This window comes from Helobdella robusta, assembly GCF_000326865.2.
Source record: "Helobdella robusta unplaced genomic scaffold HELROscaffold_16, whole genome shotgun sequence".
Lineage (NCBI taxonomy): Eukaryota > Metazoa > Annelida > Clitellata > Rhynchobdellida > Glossiphoniidae > Helobdella > Helobdella robusta.
This window is the reverse complement of record NW_008703893.1, coordinates 3,033,408-3,055,910: the sequence shown is the minus strand read 5'-3', so window position 1 is coordinate 3,055,910 and position 22,503 is coordinate 3,033,408. Positions and strand designations below refer to the sequence as shown.

At 34.5% G+C, this 22,503-nt stretch overlaps 3 protein-coding genes across 3 annotated transcripts in view; all 3 read right to left on the bottom strand.

The window, feature by feature from the left end:
* Nucleotides 1–683: 683 nt before the first annotated feature.
* On the bottom strand, nt 684–5,782 carry HELRODRAFT_190902 (hypothetical protein; the record flags this gene model as incomplete). Its single annotated transcript, XM_009015670.1, has 11 exons — nt 684–1,439; nt 1,634–1,781; nt 3,032–3,161; nt 3,334–3,394; nt 3,480–3,574; nt 3,768–3,868; nt 4,127–4,270; nt 4,432–4,630; nt 5,024–5,100; nt 5,273–5,396; nt 5,759–5,782. 11 exons carry the CDS (start codon nt 5,780–5,782, stop codon nt 1,436–1,438), a joined length of 1,107 nt encoding a protein of 368 aa, XP_009013918.1. The 3' UTR covers nt 684–1,435.
* Nucleotides 5,783–8,555: 2,773 nt separating this feature from the next.
* On the bottom strand, nt 8,556–11,334 carry HELRODRAFT_169864 (hypothetical protein; the record flags this gene model as incomplete). Its single annotated transcript, XM_009015669.1, has 5 exons — nt 8,556–8,707; nt 9,041–9,174; nt 10,607–10,783; nt 10,978–11,172; nt 11,303–11,334. The coding sequence occupies 5 exons, from the start codon at nt 11,332–11,334 to the stop codon at nt 8,556–8,558; spliced, it is 690 nt and encodes a 229-aa protein (XP_009013917.1).
* Nucleotides 11,335–14,360: 3,026 nt separating this feature from the next.
* The window catches only part of HELRODRAFT_169863 (hypothetical protein), a gene marked incomplete at both ends in the record, with an annotated part of 12,415 nt that continues 4,272 nt past the window's right edge, over nt 14,361–22,503 (bottom strand). The window contains 12 exons of the mRNA XM_009015668.1: nt 14,361–15,166; nt 15,430–15,532; nt 15,987–16,207; nt 16,335–16,646; nt 16,869–17,057; nt 17,373–17,823; nt 17,899–18,170; nt 18,410–18,487; nt 18,774–18,899; nt 19,060–19,188; nt 19,931–20,140; nt 20,553–20,723. Coding sequence (XP_009013916.1) covers nt 14,361–15,166; nt 15,430–15,532; nt 15,987–16,207; nt 16,335–16,646; nt 16,869–17,057; nt 17,373–17,823; nt 17,899–18,170; nt 18,410–18,487; nt 18,774–18,899; nt 19,060–19,188; nt 19,931–20,140; nt 20,553–20,723 — 3,068 coding nt within the window. The remainder of the gene's footprint in view (nt 15,167–15,429; nt 15,533–15,986; nt 16,208–16,334; nt 16,647–16,868; nt 17,058–17,372; nt 17,824–17,898; nt 18,171–18,409; nt 18,488–18,773; nt 18,900–19,059; nt 19,189–19,930; nt 20,141–20,552; nt 20,724–22,503) is intronic.

Below are 22,503 nucleotides of genomic sequence, written 5' to 3'. Positions count from 1 at the left end.
TCGGCCACTATCAACATTTCCGATGACTCGAGTCGCAAGTCGTCAGTCTCTCGCTTGATGTTCTGTTGAGAGTTAGAAGAGAAAGAGAGAGTGAGTGGAAGAGAGTAAAGGAAAGAGAGAGAGAGAGAGAGAGAGAGAGAGAGAGAGAGAGAGAAAAAACCATAGAAATAAAGAAACATAGTAAGAGAGAAAGAAACATTATACTATTCAAATAAATTTCATTGAAATGAAAAAAAAAACGAAATCATTGCTAACAATTAATTCCTTGAAGATAGCATCGTAATCCTTCTTCATCTCCATGTAACGAGCCACAATCCTCTTTTTACCGGACGTGATGTCGTCAAGGGTGGAGGGGTCGCTGAGGTCGAAAGTCATCTTTCGAGAGAGGAACTCGTTGAGTTCTTTCTCGAAGTGACATATCTAGGATTGATGTGGTTGTGCCGGTTAAATAAGGAGTTATAAGGTGGTAGAAGTGTTACATCTGATCAATCAATCAATCAATCAATCAATCAATCAATCAATCAATCAATCAATCAATCAATCAACCAACCAATAAATCAATCAATCAATCAGTCAATCAACAAATCAGCCACCTCTTCAATAATGCTTCCTCTGTATGGATCAGCAGCATCGTCATCAATGACATCATCGCTACCGTCATTTGTGTTGCCGTCATCATAATTATTAGCGTTATTATCACTGTTAACATTGTTCTTTGTCATGAAGGCTATTGCTTCATTAGCTGCTATGTGGGATAGTTTTCGAGAAGCTGGTAATTCTAATTTTGTCTGCAGCTTCTGCTGCTGTTGTTGTTGCTGCTGTTTGAGAATTGATGACTGTGCATCCAATGGCGAAAATTCATTTTCGAAATTTCCTAAATTAGTTTCAATGTCTGCCTGCCCATTGTTATTAAAAGGATCATTGAATCTCGATCGGACGTTGCTACTGTACGTCTGAGGAGTTGACTGGTTTAGTGGTTTGTTGAATGAAATATTAGGAGATGATGGGTTGTTGTTGTTGCTGTCCATCAGTGATTTGAATGTCAACTGTTGCAAGTTGTTGTTAGTGTTGGTGTTTAATGTCATGGTGTTACATGGCTGTTGCTGTTGCGGGAGAAACTGTGCCTTCTGAGATTGCTGTTGCTGCGGTTTAGGTCCTAGTTGGAAAAATTGTTGCTGCTGTTGTTGTTTCAGTTGATCAGTTTGTGGCTGAAGCTGTTGAAACTTAGGAAGTTGTTGCGGTTGCTGTGACTGCTTTTGTGGTTGATGCTGCTGCTGCTGAGAAAGTGCTCTCAAGTGCCCTAAAGTGATGACGTTCTTCGGGGCATCTGGAGTGGGAATAACATTTGCTGGTGCAAATCTCGTTGCTGCTGGCAGAGACGCAACGGTTGCGCCACCCTGCTGAACTTTCTGGTTGCTGTCACCAACCTCTAACATCATCTCTAAGATAAAGAAACCAGATGACTAAAATAAACAACAACAACAACAACTCTACAATAACAACAAAAATAACAAATATTAACAAAATATTCTACAGTAATAGGAAGTTGTGTTAATAATATTAATTGATAATAACAATAAACATAATAATAAGCAATAATAAGAAAAATAGCAAAAATTAAATATCCTCCCAACTTTTATTAGTCGAATCACCGGCAGCTGTGAGAGCCTCAGGCGTTTTGTTGATAGGTTTGCAGCCATCGTTGGTGACGACGAAGACAACCAGGCATCCATCGGTCGACAGAGTCAACAGCAGTGGTGATGGTGGGTATTTGATAGTATCTGCGCGTATTTACATACAGTACAACTATCGATGACGAACTCAAGCTAAGCCAAGATGCGGTAAAAAAATATATTTAATGTTTTATAATAGTGTTAATGATAATTAATACCGGTTTCTAAACTATATTTATTTAGAGTCTTTCTAAACTATATTTAGTTATTTTTGTATAACGTTATTATTTAAAAAAAAAACATGTCCAATTTCACTCATTTCTAACAAATTCATCAACTTATTGTACAAGATAAACTCGTCATACTCCAGCTGGTTGTACGGCATTGTTTTCGTCGTCTATTTTTAATTTTTGAATTTATGGTCGTTACTGCCAGATAGTATAACTTGTACTAACCGTTCATTACGGTTTAAAAAAATTAGCTTTTGACCTCGTTGTTAATAACTTTTTCTTTGCTGATCTAATTAAAATATAAGACTTATTAGTCCTTTGTCGGTTTATTGTTGTTGGTTATTATTTTTCATTATACATTAATGCAATTGAGGCCTTAATAGTTTATTTTTAACCTCTGGTGGTCTTTCATTGAAAATTGACGTTCAGTAATTCATGATGATGATGTAGGTATGGGTGTGTGTGTGTGCGTGTGTGTACTGCTGAATCTACACTTCATTATGCTATAATCGGTTTATTGTTAACATTTTTTATTATACATTATTATAACTAAGGTCTTAAAGTTTATTTTTTATCTTTAGTTTTTTCATCATCTTTCTTTGGAGACAGAAGCTGATGAATGGAATAAAAAAAGTCCGACCCATAACAAATGGAGACTATAAACGAGGATTGATTTGGTTTTTCATCGAAAATTGACTTTCCTTGTTTTATGCTGATGTAGGTGTGTGTGTGTGTGTGGTGTTTGTGTGTGTGCCTGTGTGTGTGCGTGTGTAACTGCTTATGGCATTTTAATTCTGGATTGAAATTATGGTCTTATATGCTGTAACAACATTATGCTGAAAATCTGTGCGTATTGTTGAATCTATACTTCATAATGCTTCATTTTGTATATGCTTTGCTTAGTTTGTATTTCAAATAATCTGGACATTAAGCTGGACATTTTATCTCATTTAACTTGTGATTTATCTTTTCACTTTAGGATTAGCGTGAGCCATACAAGCTCGTATGAGCTTCTGGTTTCTCCCAGCTTTGTCTGGATAAACTATTTTTATTATTTTATCATTATCGTAATTAAGTAATATTATATTATCATCATTATCACCACTACTAATAAAATCGAAACTAAACCTTTTTCATATATGAACTGGGAATTGAAAGAGAAAGTAAAGCCTCTGGGAAAATTTGGAGAGTAATTATCGGAGTCTGTCGGGATTTCGGGACGACATTCATCGAAGATATACAATTTCCACAATTCTTTCTGAAAAACGAGAGAATCAATAGACATCGCACACACACACACACACACACACACACACACACACACACACACACACACACACACACACACACACACACACACATAAACTATAATAAATCAAAATTACAAACATAATAAAATATTAGAAATAACGCGATTGTAAACTACGAACGTCATCCATTCCTAGTATAGCAATGTCAACAGCCGTGGCCGATGTGATTGCAACCATGCTCCTAATTGAAAAGAATAATAATAATAAAAATAATAATAAATAATATTAATGATAATTATTCTTAATTTGGAAGAAAATGTAGACACCATTCTCTGATAAATTCCATTTGGTATGATGGATATCTTGAGGGGTCACTGCCATAGCAGACGTCTTCGTACAATATGAACGGCTGCTGATGGTTCTGCATTGATTTGTGTGGTCATACAAAAAAGCCAATCAATCAATCAATCAATCAATCAATCAATCAATCAATCAATCAATCAATCAATCAATCAATCAATCAATCAATCAATCAATCAATCAATCAATCAATCAATCATTCGATCGATCAATCAATCAATCAATCAATCAATAAAAAAAAGCATTCAAGTCACCTTAAGATTATAGTAGACAAGCTGTGGTTGTTCATTTTCATCATTCCTCAACCTGTAAGCAACAAACATCAGGTGAGCTGCTTCCCATAGAATATCCACAACTGCAAGATGACGTCGTTCGTGATGATGATCATGGTGATGTTTTTGGAGGCGGCGATTATGATAATGATGTTGTTTTTGATGAAGATGACGTAACTGTTAATAATAATGACGATGTCTTTAAAAATTTTCGCAGAAATAGTGAAAATGATCATGGCGAAACTAGAAAATGATAAACACTTGGCATGAAAAGATGATAACAATGATTAAAAAGGACTAAGATAAAAGTAATGAGGAAGATGATAGAAATGATGTTTAACCTGAGACTGAGGCACCATTGGCCAATTCTCTAACTTTTGAGCACGGCATTATGCAATTTTTCTCCTTCAGTGACTGCGTGTACATCACAACATCACCCGTTTTCCTACCTAGCGCTATCTGCTTGCCTTTCGGGCTCCAACAAACTTCAGTGGAAAATTTAATTATAAATCTATGAGCTGTTTCATGATTTTTAAAGAAGATTATGAATTGATTGACCGATCAAACAACCAACCAACCAACCAAAGAATCAACCCAGTTATCAACCAACTAACCAACAAATCAATCAATCAATCAACCACCAAACCTCCTCCGGAGAATTCTCCTCTATGTGAGACGACAATCTTGAACTGGCTATCCTGAACCTCATAGATGGTCACCCATCCGTCCGATGTACAAACAGCAAACATGTTCAAAAAGTCGGAGCCTGGATTCCATTGAAAGTTAAGAAGTTGGTCTCCGGGTGTGTTGGTTAGTTTGATCAATTGGAATGGTTCAGGAGATGTCTGAGGTTGGGGTACGTTGAATTTCAATTATGATTTGATTTTTTTTTAATTTCTGCTATGACATTCAAGTATAATGTGGATGCCCTGTGTGATGCACATTTTCTAATAAAAAATTTTAATGTTTTAAAATATAATATAGCCTCTCTACAACCTATGACAAATTTTTAATAAGGTTATAAATAAATTTATTTAAGAGAGGAAGAAGTTAGTTAATGATAGCAATTCAATGACCATAATGACCTCTGCAAAGACTTTGATTTCAAAAATTTCAACAAAGATGATTCTATTTTGGATAAGGCAGAGAGACAGTAAAGATTCATCAGCATTTACGGACACATGAACAATAAATCCTTCTGTATCTATGGTCCGGAGAAACTTGAAATTTTCTATTACCAGCCGGCCTTTTCTGTTGTTATTCATGTCAGACATCATCTGCTCGTCAAGCTGTGATACTTTCATGACTCTTAAAACTGATTGAAAATAATGACATAAAAGAATATATATTAAAATTTGTAGTTTAAAAGTTTTGTGTCATTTATTTTATTTTTATATAAATTTAATAGAAAATAATATTGGCATAATAATGTCATAAAGGTTGATATAATCTTTAAAAAGTATTTTATTTGAAAAAAATACTAATACCATCAGAACAAGCAGCAAAAACCAGTCCATATCTATTGCTGGCCGCCACTAATTTGCACCTAACAGGACAGTTGTCATCAAAAGAACCAATTCGAATCTTCAGTAAATTGAAGAAAGACATATCCTGCAAAATTTTAAAAGATTGCTAATCAAGCATAACTACTATAATTTTAGACTTGTAAAAAGCTAGAAAACGTTTGTTAACTAACATTCAGCTTCAAGTTTAAGCTATTTCAGAAAAATAAAATGTATTGTAAATTAAATTTTTTTATGAAATACAGAAATACTATTTCTGAAATAGGAAATAATTCTATGTTTGGAAAGATATTTAGTATAAATTTAAGGTTAGTTAGTGTCAGGGTTAGGAAAAATTTTAGCTACTAAAAAAACTACTAAACCAGGAAAGAAACAACCCATTCCCTAACCATTCATTGCTTTAAAAACGAATCTTATTATTTATTTTAACAAAATGGTGAAATTTCTAACCGTAACTTCTTTAGTTAGTTCCATGTTGATAATTTAAAAAATATGAATTAAAATGGCAAATTTATTGGACTTTTCGATCAAACTTCACACAAAAACAAACAAAATTAGGAAATTGCATAAGGCGATAAAAAGTTCAAAATTGAAGAAATAAAATTTTCGATTCTTTGCCAGGGTTCGTATAACTACCAAATAAATAACATTGTATTTTACTACAATTATAAATATAACATATATAAATATCACATTATATGTTATATATATTATATTATATATTATAATCTATATATATGGCAATTATCATATATAGAATATAACATTCTATATTCTTTACACATATATAGAATATATGTGTTATATTATATATATATATATATATATATATATATATATATATATATATGTGTGTGTGTGTGTGTGTGTGTGTGTGTGTGTTGGTAATAGACCATAATTTTTACAATACTCTATAAATTCTACCGAATGTTTGGCGTAAATATGTTTGTAGTTCGTTTTTTCGATTTTCCTCACTAAAGTTTTTTTGGTGAACGTTTAGTTTATTAAAATTCAAAATAAACTTAATTTTCGAATTCATGCTGCTAATAAGGCCATTTTTCGATTCCGAATGAATCATCATCAGTGCTCCTTGCTGTATATATAGGGAAATATTTACTTTGTCAAGATAAACTTGTTTGTAAATATGTCTGTAGTTCGTTTTTTCGATTTTCCTCACTAAAGTTTTTTTGGTGAACGTTTAGTTTATTAAAATTCAAAAAAAAACTTAATTTTCGAATTCATGCTGCTAATAAGGCCATATTTCGATTCCGAATGAATCATCATCAGTGCTCCTTGCTGTATATATAGGGAAATATTTACTTTGTCAAGATAAACTTTGACGTTGTAAAAATTAACTTTGATGTTGTAAAATTAAACTTTGATGCGAATTAGGAGTCAGGTTTCTTTATTGGCTGGTCATCTTCATTTTTTTTCATCGATAGCGTCATATTCTTCTTTGTCACTATTTACGATGCTTGTTTTTATTACTTCTTTGTTTTCGTTGTTGGTTAAGCGCCGGGTTGGAAGTGAGGTTTTCATTTTTTGTTGTATATTTATTTTTGGTTTATTGATGTCAATTAGGACTGCTTCTGCAATTTTAAGATGGGTGTAGTTGCTGTTCTGGTATATTACTTTGGTTAGAAGGTACCTTTCCTTGATGTGTTGGTCACCCGTGGCGAAGAACGATTCAAAACCACGGTCTATGTCAAAGAAACGAATACAGGAATTTGTTTGAATGGACAAAGTGAATGCACTGAACAATTTAAAGACAGCACAATAAAATCATTTGTGAACCGGGCATTCACACACTCTTCCGATATTGAAAATCGCGACGCTGAATTAAAGAGAGTCACTAACTTACTTGTAAACAATGGATATAAGACTTACTCTATTGAAAAGATTGTTAAAGGCAAATTACTACACTGCAATAACCTTCCTAGTACCAACAATCAAGATAACGACATCATCTTGTATTACAGAAATCACATGTCAACTGCATACAAGGTAGATGAAGCCATTCTTAAACATATCATCAATAAAAATGTCACACCAACCAACCCAAATAGTAAAGTTAAACTCCGAATTTATTACAACAATAAAAAGACGTCTCACCTAATACTGAAAAACAACTGCAGTCCTAGAGATAACTCTGAGTTAAAGCGTAATCACGTAATATATGAATTTAATTGCCCCTTTGACGGCTGTGCACGTGAACATGGCTCATATATCGGGATTACTACTACCTCACTGACTAGAAGGCTTACGATGCATAAACAGAGTGGTGCTATCAAATCTCATTTGGACTCAACACACTCAATCACAATTAACCGTGAAATCCTCGACAGCAACACCAAAGTAATATACCAGAACAGCAACTACACGCATCTTAAAATTGCAGAAGCAGTCCTAATTGACATCAATAAACCAAAAATAAATATACAACAAAAAATGACAACCTCACTTCCAACCAGGCGCTTAACCAACAACGAAAACAAAGAGGTAATAAAAACTAGCATCGTAAATAGTGACAAAAAAGAATATGATGTTATCGATGAAAAAAAAAGGAGACCAAAGAAGATGACCAGCCAATAAAGAAACCTGACTCCTAATTCGCATTAAAGTTCAAGTTTACAACACCAAAGTTAATTTTTACAACGTCAAAGTTCATCTATATATGTATATATATGTATATATATGTATGTATATATATATATATATATATATATATATATATATATATATATGATTCTATATGTTAAAGTCTATATAGATGGGTATAATGGTTATAAATTGAATAGTTATCATTAAGAAGTACGCTCTAAGACTCGATTATTTTTGGGAATGTTAAGCTGATTTATTGAAAATGAAATGAGCTGACAGTGTATAACTAGATTCGTGTAGTACTACACAATCTCCAGAGTATGGAAATGTATAATTTGGTAACGTAACTTATCACGTTTCTGATTAATAGTATCTTGAATCGATGGAACGAATTTGTATAAAGACTAAATGAATGAACAAACGAACGAACGATTGAATGCATTACATGCAACTAACATGTTAATGTATATTTAGAGTTAAAAAAAACTAATATTTTCAAATGAAACATCATTTCTTCGTTCGAATTTTTAAGCAAATGAGCAATACCATGTTAGCAGGAAATCATTTTCATTTGAGAATGTAACAGTCAGTTTTAACTGAAAATTATTTATTTAATGAAGATTATTTTTTTCATTTCATTTTGACGTCATTTTCTTCCTCCGAGAAACTCCGAAAATCTTTTATCGCTTCTTTTTCCTCCCAAAAATTCTGAAAATCTTTTCTTCATATGGTCCTTGCCCTGGTATGAAACATCACCATCCCCATTTTCTGAACCAGTCTCGATTAACTCCGGCACACCTTCGATTTAAGATTAAAATTATATATGAAAAAAAAATTATATTTATCTTTTAGTCGATTTTTAATCTAAATTTAATTAAAATGATTCAATATTTGATGTTTTATTTGCCTTTTTAGCGTTGTTATTATCATTAATAAGTGCAGAAGTGACATTATGAGTAGCTACTTAATTGAGAATATTGTGAAACGTACAGTTAAAACTTGATGTAAAGTAAAATTCAACAATAGAATAATGGGTAATTAATCGAAAAATCAACAAAAATCAATCTTGAAAATAAAAACCACCATTGTAGATGTAATAGAACGGTGGTAAAATGTTTCGACCAGTCAAACCGTCCATATCCGAATCGGTTTTGTCGAGTAGTGTCGGGTTTTTGTCGGTACTATCTTTCGAGAAGTAGCCACGAGGCGAGCCGAATATCACGGTCAACGTTGTCAGTATGAAGAACGCAGCTGTGACTCGTTGGCTTGCCATGGTACGTTTCGTAATGTGATGGAGTGTAGTTTATTTTTGTAATGTTATGGAGTTTGCTGTAATGTATAGCGTAGCTTACTGTAATTTGTGATGCTATTTAATGTAATTTATTGTGATTTCTGTGGAGTAATAAAAGTGTTTTTGATTGTTATATAATGTAAGTTGACGTGATAACGATGTTGATGTTGTTGTTGTTGCAGTTTTATCTCGTTGCTGTCTTGCCTGGCACCTCGTCAAACTTATCAAAATTTATAAAAAATGTATTATATTTCTAACATATAAACAACAAAATCAATAAAAATATTTATTATTTTATTATTTTAATTTATATTAAGAAACAAGAACTCCTTAATGAAAAATAAAATTACATATAGTAATCATTGGCCAGTTTTCTTACATACAGACCTCACAATCCGGCTTATATACATTACGAAAAACTCATCTACATACATACAAACAAACATACAAACAAACATACAAACATACATACAAACATACATACATACATACATACATACATACATACATACATACATACATACATACATACATACATACATACATACATACATTACATACATACATACATACATACATACATACATACATACATACATACATACATACATACATACATACATACATACATACATACATACATACATACATACATACATACATACTCCGTCCGCCGGTTCTTTTTTGGAGGCCGGCTAATAGCTTTAAATAAGAAAGACGGAGGGGTCAGACCGATTGCGGTCGGGAACGTTTGGAGGCGGTTGGCCGGCAAATGTGCCTTGGCCCTGGTCATGGTCGAACTCAAGACCAAGTTCTACCCGACTCAGTTGGGTGTCGGGATTAAGGGTGGTGTTGAGGCCGCTGTTCATGCGGTTCGAAGATTGGTCACCGACCTCCCCGATCAATGGGGGTTTCTGAAACTGGACTTTAAAAATGCCTTCAATGCCTTGAGAAGAGACTCGATGTTGGAGGCTGTCAAACTTTTTTGTCCCAATATCTATAATTTTTGCCATTCTGCCTATGGCGGAGTCTCTTCCCTTGGCTACCACTCTTGGGTTGTAGAATCGTCCGAGGGGGTACAGCAGGGTGATCCCCTAGGTCCTTTGTTGTTCGCACTAACTCTTCATCCACTCTTAGAGAAAGCTTCGTTCACTTTCGTTTGCGCTTATCTGGATGATATCAGCATAGCTTCGGACGGTCCAACTCTGGCCGATAGCTACGAATATTTGAAGCATAACTTCGCTGCAATTGGCTCAGAGTTAAACATTAAAAAATGAGAACTTCACTGCCAAAGTTTATTTCAGGTGCCACATGCGCTGGCTGAAATACCCAGAGTTGGAGCATCAGAACTGAGTTTTTTAGGCACACCCTTGGTCGAGGGCGATTATCAAATAAAGTTTTTTGACCAAAAGCTCTCTGAGCTTAAATTCGCCCTGGGTCGTGTTTTCTGTCTTTCGGCCCATGATGCCTTGACTATTATCCGCAATGCCCTCAGTTTGCCCAAATTGATGTACTTCCTGCGTACATCTAAACACATTGACCCTTCTAAATTGGGCGAATTTGACGGAGCCCTGCGCACCGCCCTGTCATCGATTTGCAATGTTCAAGTGACTGACAGTGGTTGGTCCCAGGCTCAGCTGCCGGTGCGATTTGGTGGGCTGGGGTTGCTTAGCGTGGTTCAGCTGGCTCCCGTTGTTTATAATTCTTCTGCCGCTGCCACTCTCGACCTGCGTGGGATGTTACGGTCCCTGGCACCCTCGCCGAACGATACGTAAACCTGACAAGTAAAGAATGCGGTTTGACCGCGGCCAGGGCAGCGGACGAGAAAATGAAAAAATATGGGAACCCCCTCCCCTCGATGGAATTCTTGCCAATATGCATGGAGGTTCTTGGCCCGATGGACCCAAACACCCTTAAATTTCTTAAAGAAATATGCAAAATGATCAGCGTCAGATCAGGCGATAGCAGGGAACTGTTTTTCGCAACTAATCACATTTCGTGCTTGTTGCAGCGGTTCCTGCGTGTCTGTGTGCTTGAAAATATCCAACTGAATGCCGACATGTGCAATTAACGACAAATCAAAGTGTTAATCCATTTGTTACTTGATGTTTGACGGTTCAGTGTCACTCATCATGTTTTGGTTTTAACATACATACATACATACATACATACATACATACATGCATACATACTTACGTATACAATGCATATATCTACCTGATTTAAATTACAGGTTTTTATGGAATAACGTCCACCATTATCTTTAATTCAAATGGTCGTCATCAGAATTAACTTTTAAACCGCGATGACGTCGTCAAGAAAAAAGTGTATCATCATCATCACAACCGTCATCGTCATCATCATCGTCATCATCCTCTACTGCCTCAATCTTATTAAGTGTAGGAAAATGTAATTAAAAGTACAAATACATCGCAATAACATCTTTCCCGCACTAAGACGCCCGTAACTCCTGATACAAAACTTATTACTACAATTACTATTAATATATTTATTATAATTATTATTATTATTATCACTGTTATTATTATTATTATTATTATTATTATTATTATTATTATTTCGTCTTCTTCTTATTTTATTATTACCGGTAAATTCTTTTTAATTATTAGACCGTTGATTGGTTGCCATAATGTGATAGAACGGGAGTGTTTGTGTGTTTGCATTGATGTGTGTGTGTATGTGTATGTGTGTGCGTATGAGTGTGCGCGAATGTGTGTGCGCGTATGTGTGTTTGTACATAATATGTGTGCGTATGGGTGTGTGTGAATGTGTGCGCGTGTATATATGCGTGTGTGTGTATGCGTACATCAGTCAGGTTAATGACAGCTTTACTGTTAATGTAAAAGTTCAATTAATATAAGCGAATAATGAGAATTTTTTGAAGTGCATTATAGGATTTATATCAGCGATAATGTTAATTACCTTAGTGCCTAAAACACACGCACGCACACACACACACACACACAACACGCACACATACAAGCCCATACACGCATACAAAATTGTAGATTTAACCAGTAGTAGATAAACGCGCTCACACGTCACACATACATACATACGTACACACATAGAAATACATATACACTCGTACACATACAAACATGTAAAAACACACACACACAAACACAGACGCACGCACACATGCATACATACGTAATGAGAGTTGTAACCAGAACGTACGGAAGGAAAATGACATTAGCACATTTGGTTCTCGTTCACTCTTCGCATTCTTCTTTCCCCCCTTTCTTCTGTTATGTTATTGAATTTCGAATTAGATTAAAATTTATTTGCATTTTAAATTTTATATGAAGCTGCTGCTAAAGGTCGTAGCAGTTGTAGTAATGGATGCCATTTTTTTGTTGTAGTAGTAGTAGTAGAAGTAGCAGCAAGAACAGCAGTAGTAGTAGCAGTAGTAGTGGCAGTAGTAGTAGCAGTAGTAGAAGTTGTGGTTGTTGGAGAAGTTTGTGGTTTATTTCGAATTTTCTGATTTTATTATCATCCTCCGAAGCCTTTCAACACGGATTCATTTTATTTTTCTTGCGTCAATATTTTTCGTTTAAATTTTAAAGTGTTTCTTTACTTAAAAATGATATAAACTGCCATTTTTTTCTCTGTCTGTTTATGTGTCTGTCTGTCTGGTCCGTCTGTCTAGTTTGTCCGCCTGTCTGTCTCTTTCTTTCATTGTCTTTTCTTAAACGAACAAACAAGTTTTTTTTTTCTTACAAATTTCAGCGCATGAAATAAGAAAAACAAAAACATTCGTTAATAATTCAGAAGGTCCATTCTTAATCTAACACGTACACACACATTCACGCACACACACATATGCACACACACGTACACACAGACACACACACACACAACACACAAATACGTTTCAAGAAAGTCAAATGAAAAATTTTGAAAAAAATTCGTAAAAGAAATTCCAAAAAATACACTACGACACTGTACAAAACCGAAAAACAATACAATACACAAATACCTATAAAAGTTATATATATATATACATATGTGTGTGTATATGTGTGTGTATGTGTGTGTGTGTGTGTGGTGTGTGCGTGTGCGTGTGCGTATACATGTTTGTTACAAATATAATTTCCACACATACTTTCTACAGTTCATAAAAATAAATCAATGACGATGAAAGAAATTTATAGTTAATTTACACTATAAACATAAGATGATGGCAAGTACTGAAAGAGACGAATAGACACTCACACATACATAAACACACACGCACATGCAAACACACACACACACACATACGCACATAAATTGAAAAAAAGTTTCAATAAATTCATTTCGGCTATTGAGTATGATGATAATTCTCAGTATAGAAACGAACGAACGAACGAACAAATGAATGGATGAACAAATGAATGATTGAACGAACGAACAATTAAAAGAATGAACGAATGGATGGAATAAAAAATTAAATCTTTTTCATTATTTGTAGAGGCAAGAATTTAGCATGCTGGTTTCTTTAGAATTCATTTAAATTAAAAGCACGATAACATTAAAAATGATTTTAATAACAATAATAATAACAACAACAAATAACACAATTAAGTTTGAAATCTCTTTCTTACAAAAAAAAACAACAACAAAGAACAGATATTATAAATTTACGTTAAAAAAACTAAATATTGAAAAGACTACAAAGAAATCAAAACAAAAAGTTCTTTTTTGGAAACCGAAACTAATTTTTCTCTCCGGAAAACCATCTTCACTAACCGGATAAAAAAAACTATTTTTATATGCATATATATATATATATATATATATATTCTCATATTCGAAATACGAAAAATTGAAAACTAACAAAAAAACAACATCATCATCGTCATCATCATCGTCGTCGTCATTATCATCATATGGTGTTGATCACCAACATCGTCATCGTTATCACCACTTAATGAAAACCAACAACAAATGACACATAAGAATTATAAATAAAAAAAAGTTTAAAAGTTTTAGCTATTTAATTAAACTAATACATTATACACATACACACACACACACACTCACACATACACACACACACACACACACACACACATATATATATATATATATATATATATATATATATATATTAATATATATATAATTCATAGTGATAATGTAATGACAATGTGACTAGGCCATGATATCATTTCCATCATCATGATCTTTCTCACAATTTGTAACATTGTTTCTAGTTAGGCAATACATCTGTGGCTGTATAAAAGGCTGCGTTAGCTGATTGGTCGAATTGAAATTAGGATTGGCCAATCGGGTTGAAGGTGACGTTGGGTTGTTTTTCCTACTATGATGATTATTTTCTAGCATTGATTCGCTTGTTGTGTTAAGCGCCGGTTTTTGCAAAAATAGTTGCTGATTTTGTTGTTGTTGTAAAAATAAACTTTTGTTGTTGTTGTTGTTGTGTGGGTAGTTGTGGTTGTCGGTGGCCACATTGTGGTTTGTGACGTAATATCCGCCACTACTCTCGCCGCTGACGCTTTCATCTGAATGTGGGTTACTGTAATTGTTGTTGTTAATGTTGTTGGTGTTAGTGTTGTTGTTGTTGATGTTATTGTTGAGATTTGATTGGTTTTCCAAGACCCAATAAGCATCTGAGGTGAGTGGTTGAGGCTGGTTTGTTGCAACTTGTTGCTGTTGCTGAAATGAATTAAAATTTAAAATGCAAGCGCTGTTAGCGTTGTTGTTGTTGTTGATGTTGTTGTTACTAGTGTAATTTAATAAAATTTCATTGTTGTTGTTGTTGCTGCTGCTGTTGTGGCTGTGGCTGCCGCTGCCATTACTGCTGCAGCTGTTGATGTTGCTACAGACGGCAAAATTAGAATTGTTGATGTCATTGATGTTGTTGTTTTTGTTGTTGTTGTTGATGGTAGTGCAGTTTCTATCTTCTGGATCAGTCAGCTGGTCATACAAAACGCCTTCGTCTGATTGTTGTTGTTGTTGTTGTTGGGGTTGTTGTTGTTGTTAATGTTGTTGTTGTTTCATGTTGTTGTTATCATAATCAACGTCAGCAACTTCAGCAACATCATTATCAATATTACCAACGTACTTTTTGCGCGTACACACACGCACACACAAACACACACACAAACACACACACGCACGCACACACACACAAACAAACCAGCACAAACAAACAAACCACACACACGCACATACACATGCACATACGCACGCACTTACAAACCTGTGATATTATTACTGATGTTTGTACATTTTGAGTAGGTTAGGCTTTTCTGACAAGAAAACTGTTGATGAGGTGGATGCGGTAGTGTTAATTCTGGAGGTAGCTAGGTGAATTTTCAAGAAAAATTGTAAATTAAGGTCTTCAAACACCAGAAATACCTAAAAAATTCAATACCGGTACTCAGGAAAATTGTTATAAATAATCTTCAAATATCATCTCAGGTTTTTACAGGACAAATTTTTCGGGATATTCATTGTGGAAAATTAATTAATAGTCAATTAAGGTATTTATACAGAGAAACTACACAAAAATACAACGCTGAAACACAGAAAAATTATCTAATCTACGAACTTATCCCAAGTTGAACATCGCGGAAATAGCGCTTTATAAGCTAATTGATTGATTGATTGATTGAAGTTATTTAACAATTTTCAAGAAATCGAAAGTAAAAAAGTTGAATTGCAAGTTTTTTAAATAGCGCAAACTATATTAATAAATTTCTAATTAATTGTTTAAGTGATTAATCATTTGTCTTTAATTCTTTCAATTAGTTTTACTTTAGTGCAGTTGGCTTGAAATTTTGACCCAATGGGAAGAGCCCTGACAGAATCCTCGACGTTCATTGGCTGGCAGTATTCAACAGTGCCCCCTCCTAACGTACAATGTCCGTTGCAGGATGGCAGATGGGTGGAGCATACGGTCTCATTTGGACCAATCAGATGATGGTGATGGTGGCTGCCTTGGTAGCAATGCATCAGTGATTGGTTGAGGTGTGGGTCTGTGGGAAAGAAATTATAATAATTTATAATAATATTCATAGAAAATTTTATGATTATTTATGCTAACTTGAATTCCAAACCTTCAAAAAATTATTTTCCCCGATAATAAACTGACAATAAAATCACTTTTATCGTTGCATCCATTCTTTTTCTTTTTTTTATAGCAACAGATGGCGACAGCAGCCACGAAAGCGGCCACAACGAGGACAGACATTACCCCACCAATCACGTAGAGAGACTGGCTGGCAAAGTCGGGGCTTGCCACATTTTGCAGATTTTTAGGGCTGGTGCTTTTGGTTTGTTTCTCGTTTTTGTAGTTGAATCTGTTGTTGTTGTCGTTGATGTTGTTGTTGTAGTCAAAGTTGTTGTTGTTGTTGATGTTGTTGTTGATGTTGTTGTTGTATTCGTTGTTGATGTGGTTTGCAGGCAGTTGGCATTCTGTGAGAACATTAATGATGATTTTGGAATTTGAAAAATATTGCTGTTATCCAGATGAGAAATATTTTTAGACTCCATCCAATTCTTATTCAAGCAGAAAATCAAAAAATGAATCTAGCAATTACTTAATCAATCAGTCAACCGACCAACAAACCAACAAACCAACCAACCAACCAACCAATCAACTAGCCAACCAACCAACCAACAAACCTTTAGTTTCACCCACAATAGGCTTGCTATAATCACTCTCATTTTCGTCGTAAAATACACTTTGCATTTTAAACAGGTAGGCCGTGGAGGGCTTCAACTTCGCCACCAACACATCTCTACTTCTCCCGCTGTCAACTTTCAAAGTCTGGACTGCTGTCTGGTGCTCGTACGGGGCATAATGTATGTAGAAGTGTTGTATGCCTATTCGGGTAATGTTGAAATGAAATACCATCTGATGACTCTAACAATAATAATTATAATCTTCACAACAAATAATATTCTTCACAACAATAATAATCTTCACAACAATAATAATCTTCACAACAATAATAATCTTCACAACAATAATAATCTTCACAACAATAATAATCTTCAATTATCAATTACAACAACAACAACAAAAAATCACATTAACGTCTGTAGCAGCAGCAGCAGCAACAACAACAGTAAAAATAACAACAACAACAGCAATAATAATAATAATAATAATAATAATAATTATAATTATCCACCTACCTTTTCTTACGCTCCTTCTATCTCTTCTTGTTTTGCCATTAATTTTTCTTCTTTTATTTTTATTATTGTTTTTTGGGTTATTATTATTATTGTTGTTGTTATTATTATCGCCGTTAATTTTTTTGTTATTAAGGCCTTTCTTTACGTAATTGTTACCGTATGTGTTACTTTCGTTGAGTTTGGGATCGTCATCATCATCGTCATTAGCATCATAAACATCGTTCAGATAATCATTATTAACATCATCATCATCATCGCCTTCGTCATCTCTACCATTATCATCATTATTATAATGTAAATCAGTATCATAATCATGACTACCAGCAACATCATCATCGTCGTCGTCATCATTGTAGTTGTAATCATCATCATCATCGTCATCGTCATCATCATAGTCATTCGTCGATATGCTGTAAACACCGTCTATATCTTGTATGTCATAACCAGGTACCTATAATATTAAATTATAGTTATAATTTTTTTAGTAATAATAAATACTATTATAATTATTGTTATAATTTGTGACCTGCCAGCGAATCAAGATCTCCGTACAGGAGGGCGACGAAGCCTCTACGATGATTGGCTGAGGAGGTTTCACCACATTTGAATGTTGCAATTCAATTGGCTGTTGATGTTGGTGCTGCGTTTTTATTTGCTGCTGATGTTGCTGCTGATGCTGCGATTCTATTGGCTGCTGCTGATCGTCTGTTATAAATAGTTTGTTTGATTCTTGGCTAAATCTACAAGGTCGAGGTCGTCTCGCGTCAAAGAGACAGATTCGGAAACGGTAAGTTTTGCCTGGAGAAATTTTATTGACTGATTGATTGATTGATGGAGAAAAAAAATTGAATGAATAAATGGGTGAATGAATGAATGGATGAATGAATGAATGGATGGATGGATGAATGAATGATTGGTTGATTGATTGGTCAATTGATTTAATAATTGTTAATCTTGATTAAGAAAAAATGATGAAAAACTTTTTGAAAATATGTACGGCACAAAGCAATATAAAATACCAAGCAATACAAAATTACCTGGCAGCATGATATCATTAGATACAACGTACGATCTATCATTATAGGATACCATATCATCTATTGTATCCCAGCGTCCTGTTTTTGAGACATCATCATCATCATCATTCCGATCATTATCATTATCATCATTGTAATTGTTGTTATTATTATTATTATTCAAACTGGCTGCCTTATACGAAGTTACTCTTTTCATTTGTACTTCAAAGTGAAGATGATGGTCATCATTATCATCATCGTCATTTTTATTATTATTACTGTTGTTGTTGTTGTTATATTTATGATTATTATAGTTGATGAGTGTCCATTCCAAAAACACGTCCATGTTTTCTTGCAAAGTCACTTCCGGTTTAGAAGGCCTGACGATATTTTGCGTCTTTGGTAACGATGACGACGATGGCCGGTGTGGTTTTTTTGCGCCATTCTTCTTCAATGTCGTTGTCGTTGTTGTTGATGCTGTTGTAAATTTCGATGTTGTTTTGTCTTTGGTCTTTGATGGTGACGATAATAGGGCCGATGACGAGTTGTTGTTTTGAATCTTTGTTTCTGCGAAAATAACATCTTTCTAAAAAAAAAAAACTCATCCAGCGGCTGTTTAAAAATTAATTTAAATCTCTAAATTTCAAAAACAAAAACCACACGATCCTGACCTTTGACCTGGTTTGACCTAGATAAAATCAGCCTTGCGGCACTATTGGCTGACCCGATTAAGTTGCTGGCGAAGCATTGGTAGATGCCCTCTTGCTTTTCGTTGATGTTTGATAAGGTGACCGTTGTGTCTGGTTAAAAAGTGAATGAATGATGGATAAATAAATAAACGAATGAATGAACGAAGGATTGATTGAGAGATTGAGAGATTTCCGATTGAAGAATGAATGTTTAAATCGTTGAAAGAAAGGTAAAGGAGAGTTTACTGTCGATCGATTGATTGTTGAATGGATGGAATAGATAGAACGAACAAAACGTAAAAATTAAAATTTTTTAAAAACAGCCCTCACCCCTGACGGTAACGAAGGGCCCATCCAGTAGTGCCACCCCATTAAAAAACCACCTGACATGCACTATTGGGGTACCCGAAGTTTTGCAACGGATAATTAAAGTAGAGCCTTTCTTGGCCCTTTGGAAATCAGGCGATATTATCTCTGCTTTTGTTGGTTCTGCATTTCAATAATTGATCGGTAGGTTTGTTGAGGCAACGATTGGTTGATTGATTGATTGATTGATTGGTTGATTGATTGATTGATTGATTGATTGATTGATTGATTGATTGATTGATTGATTGATTGATTGATTGATTGATTGATTGATTGATTGATTGATTGATTGATTGATTGATTGATTGATTGATTGATTGATTGATTGATTGATTGATTGATTGATTGATTGATTGATTGATTGATTGATTGATTGATCGATTGATCGATTGATTGAGCAGTTGATTATAAATATAATTTACAATAAAAAAAAAGTTAAAAATGTAATTAGTAAGTAAAGGATCAAATAAATTCAATGAAAACTTACCGTAAACCATGACCGATACAGTTTCCGTGACAACTTTTTGATTGACACCTCTACTACTACTACCATCATCTTCCTCATTCCTACTATCATCATCGTCATTGTTGTTGTTGTTGATGTTGTTGTTGATGTCAGCGTTATTGTTATTAGGATAAACTTTGCATTCATACGTTCCGATATCGTTTCGTTGGACGTTTGTTATCGTTAGGCGACCTGTTTTTTCGTTATTAAAAGATGGTTGGTTGATTGATTGATTGATTGATTGATTGATTGGTTGGTTGGTTGATTGGTTGGTTGGTGGATTGGTTGGTTGATTGGTTGGTTGGTTGGTTGATTGGTTAATTGGTTAGTTGGTTGGTTGGATGATTGTTTGGTTGGTTGGTTGATTGGTTAGTTGATTGGTTAGTTGATTGGTTGGTTGACTGGTTAGTTGATAGATTGTTTGGTTGGCTGGTTGATCGGTCGGTCGGTTGGTTGATTGGTTGATTGAATAAACCATGAATGAATTTCAAATTTATTCAACAAACGCAGCAGAAATGAAACAAGTCTGACATCTACTGATCAGTAAAAGTTTTCTTTATTAAATTATTGCAAGATCATTTCATGAAGACATCCCGTCACCCACCCGATTTTTGCTGAGTTTTTGAGCTCGTAAAATACCCGCCATATTTGCCCCACGTGACATTCACGTCACTAGGACCAGAGGTGAGACATTCCAAGGTCAAATTCTGCTTAGAGGTCAAGGTCACGTTTTTGCTTGGCACGTACAATTTTACCCGATCGTCTGCTGATGCAACTGTTGTAATTATTTTGAAAAATGAATGATGAAGGGTATGAAACACGCTCGTATCACGCACACACACACACACACACACACACACACACACACACACACACACACACACACATAACAAACACACACACATAACAAACACACACAAACACACACACCTACATACATACATACATACACACAAACACAAACATACACATACACGTACACTCATGCATAGTATGTATGTATGTACAAGAGAGACTGAGGTATCGAATGCTACCCCTTGAAATAATTGTTATTGAACGCTGCCATTTGATACGTCCTTAATTTAATGTACGGGTCAAATTATTTCTTTCTTTACCTCTCGTCTCTCTCTCTCTCTTTCTTACTCTTTCTTTTTCTTATTCTCTCTTTCCATCTTCTCCATCTGAGATGATAATTTAAGCAGAGGAATAAAGGAGCGAGTAAATTTAATTGAGTATTTTTGATTGACACATACTCATATTCTTCTAATTTCATCTACATTTTGACATTTTGTATATCTTCATTTTTCTCTCTCTATCTCCTTCCCTCCCTCTCTCTCTCTCTCTCTCTCCTCTGTCTAGTCCTAAAAATTATAGTTCAGGCGAGTGAAGGAGCAAACAAGCGAGTGAATGAATGAATGAATGAATAAATGAATGAATGAATGAATGAAAAAATGAATGAATGAAGATTAGTCATATTTTTGATTGACAGTTGCTAGGGAGATATTTGATTTTGCGTTCTGTCCTGTCAAAACTGCATGCCTGCTAAGAAAAATAAACTTAATGATGTGAAGATGATATGGAATAATAACGTGATGCGGATGACGACGATGACGATGATGATGATTGTAATAATGATAAGAATGATGATAAGATAATTCATTCATTCATTCATTCGTAGGACAAGAAAAGATAAAAAATACATTCGTTCATTCATACATTCATACACACATACATACACAAACACACACACACACACGCACACACACACACACACATTGGCCTCGCTACCAGATAAAATCCGAAAACAAATTTAATGAAAGATGCCAGTACAAAGGACTTAAATATATGGAAAATCAACCAGGACAGAGATACAAAATGTTATTATTATTGTCCTTATTATCATTATTATTGTCATTATTAATATTATTATCCTTATTATTATTATTGTTATTATTATGTTATATTATTGCTGCAGTTGTTTGAGATTTTCTACGAAAATGCATTTTTATTGTTATTTCATTAGTTCGAAAAATGACCGGTAGGTATTGTTCGACGATGATGACGATGATGATGATGATGATGATGATGATGATGATGATGATGATGATGACGATGATGGTGATGATGATGACGATGATGATGATGATGATGACGATGATGATGATGGCGTGATAGAGGAGATGATTAAATTTTTTTACCCGGAAACTTTTCAGAAAAGTTCTGTTCGCTTTTTGTCAGCAATTCGAACATACCTACGCTGAAGGTATTTAAGCGAGTGCAATGAAATCACCAGTTCATGCCAACTATATGTGTGTGTGTGTTTGTATGTGTGTGTATGTGTATGTGTGTGTTTGTTTGTATGTGTGTATGTGTGTACGTGTATGTGAGTGTGCATTTTCGTCTACTTTCACCTGTTCAAAAGGTTATCAACAGCCAGAGCATTCATTCACTGTTCTTGTCTATCAATGTAACATTCTGTCGTCATCATATTCATCAGCGGCGTCATCAGTCTTATTTATGTCATCGTCATCATCATCGTCGTCGTCATCATCATC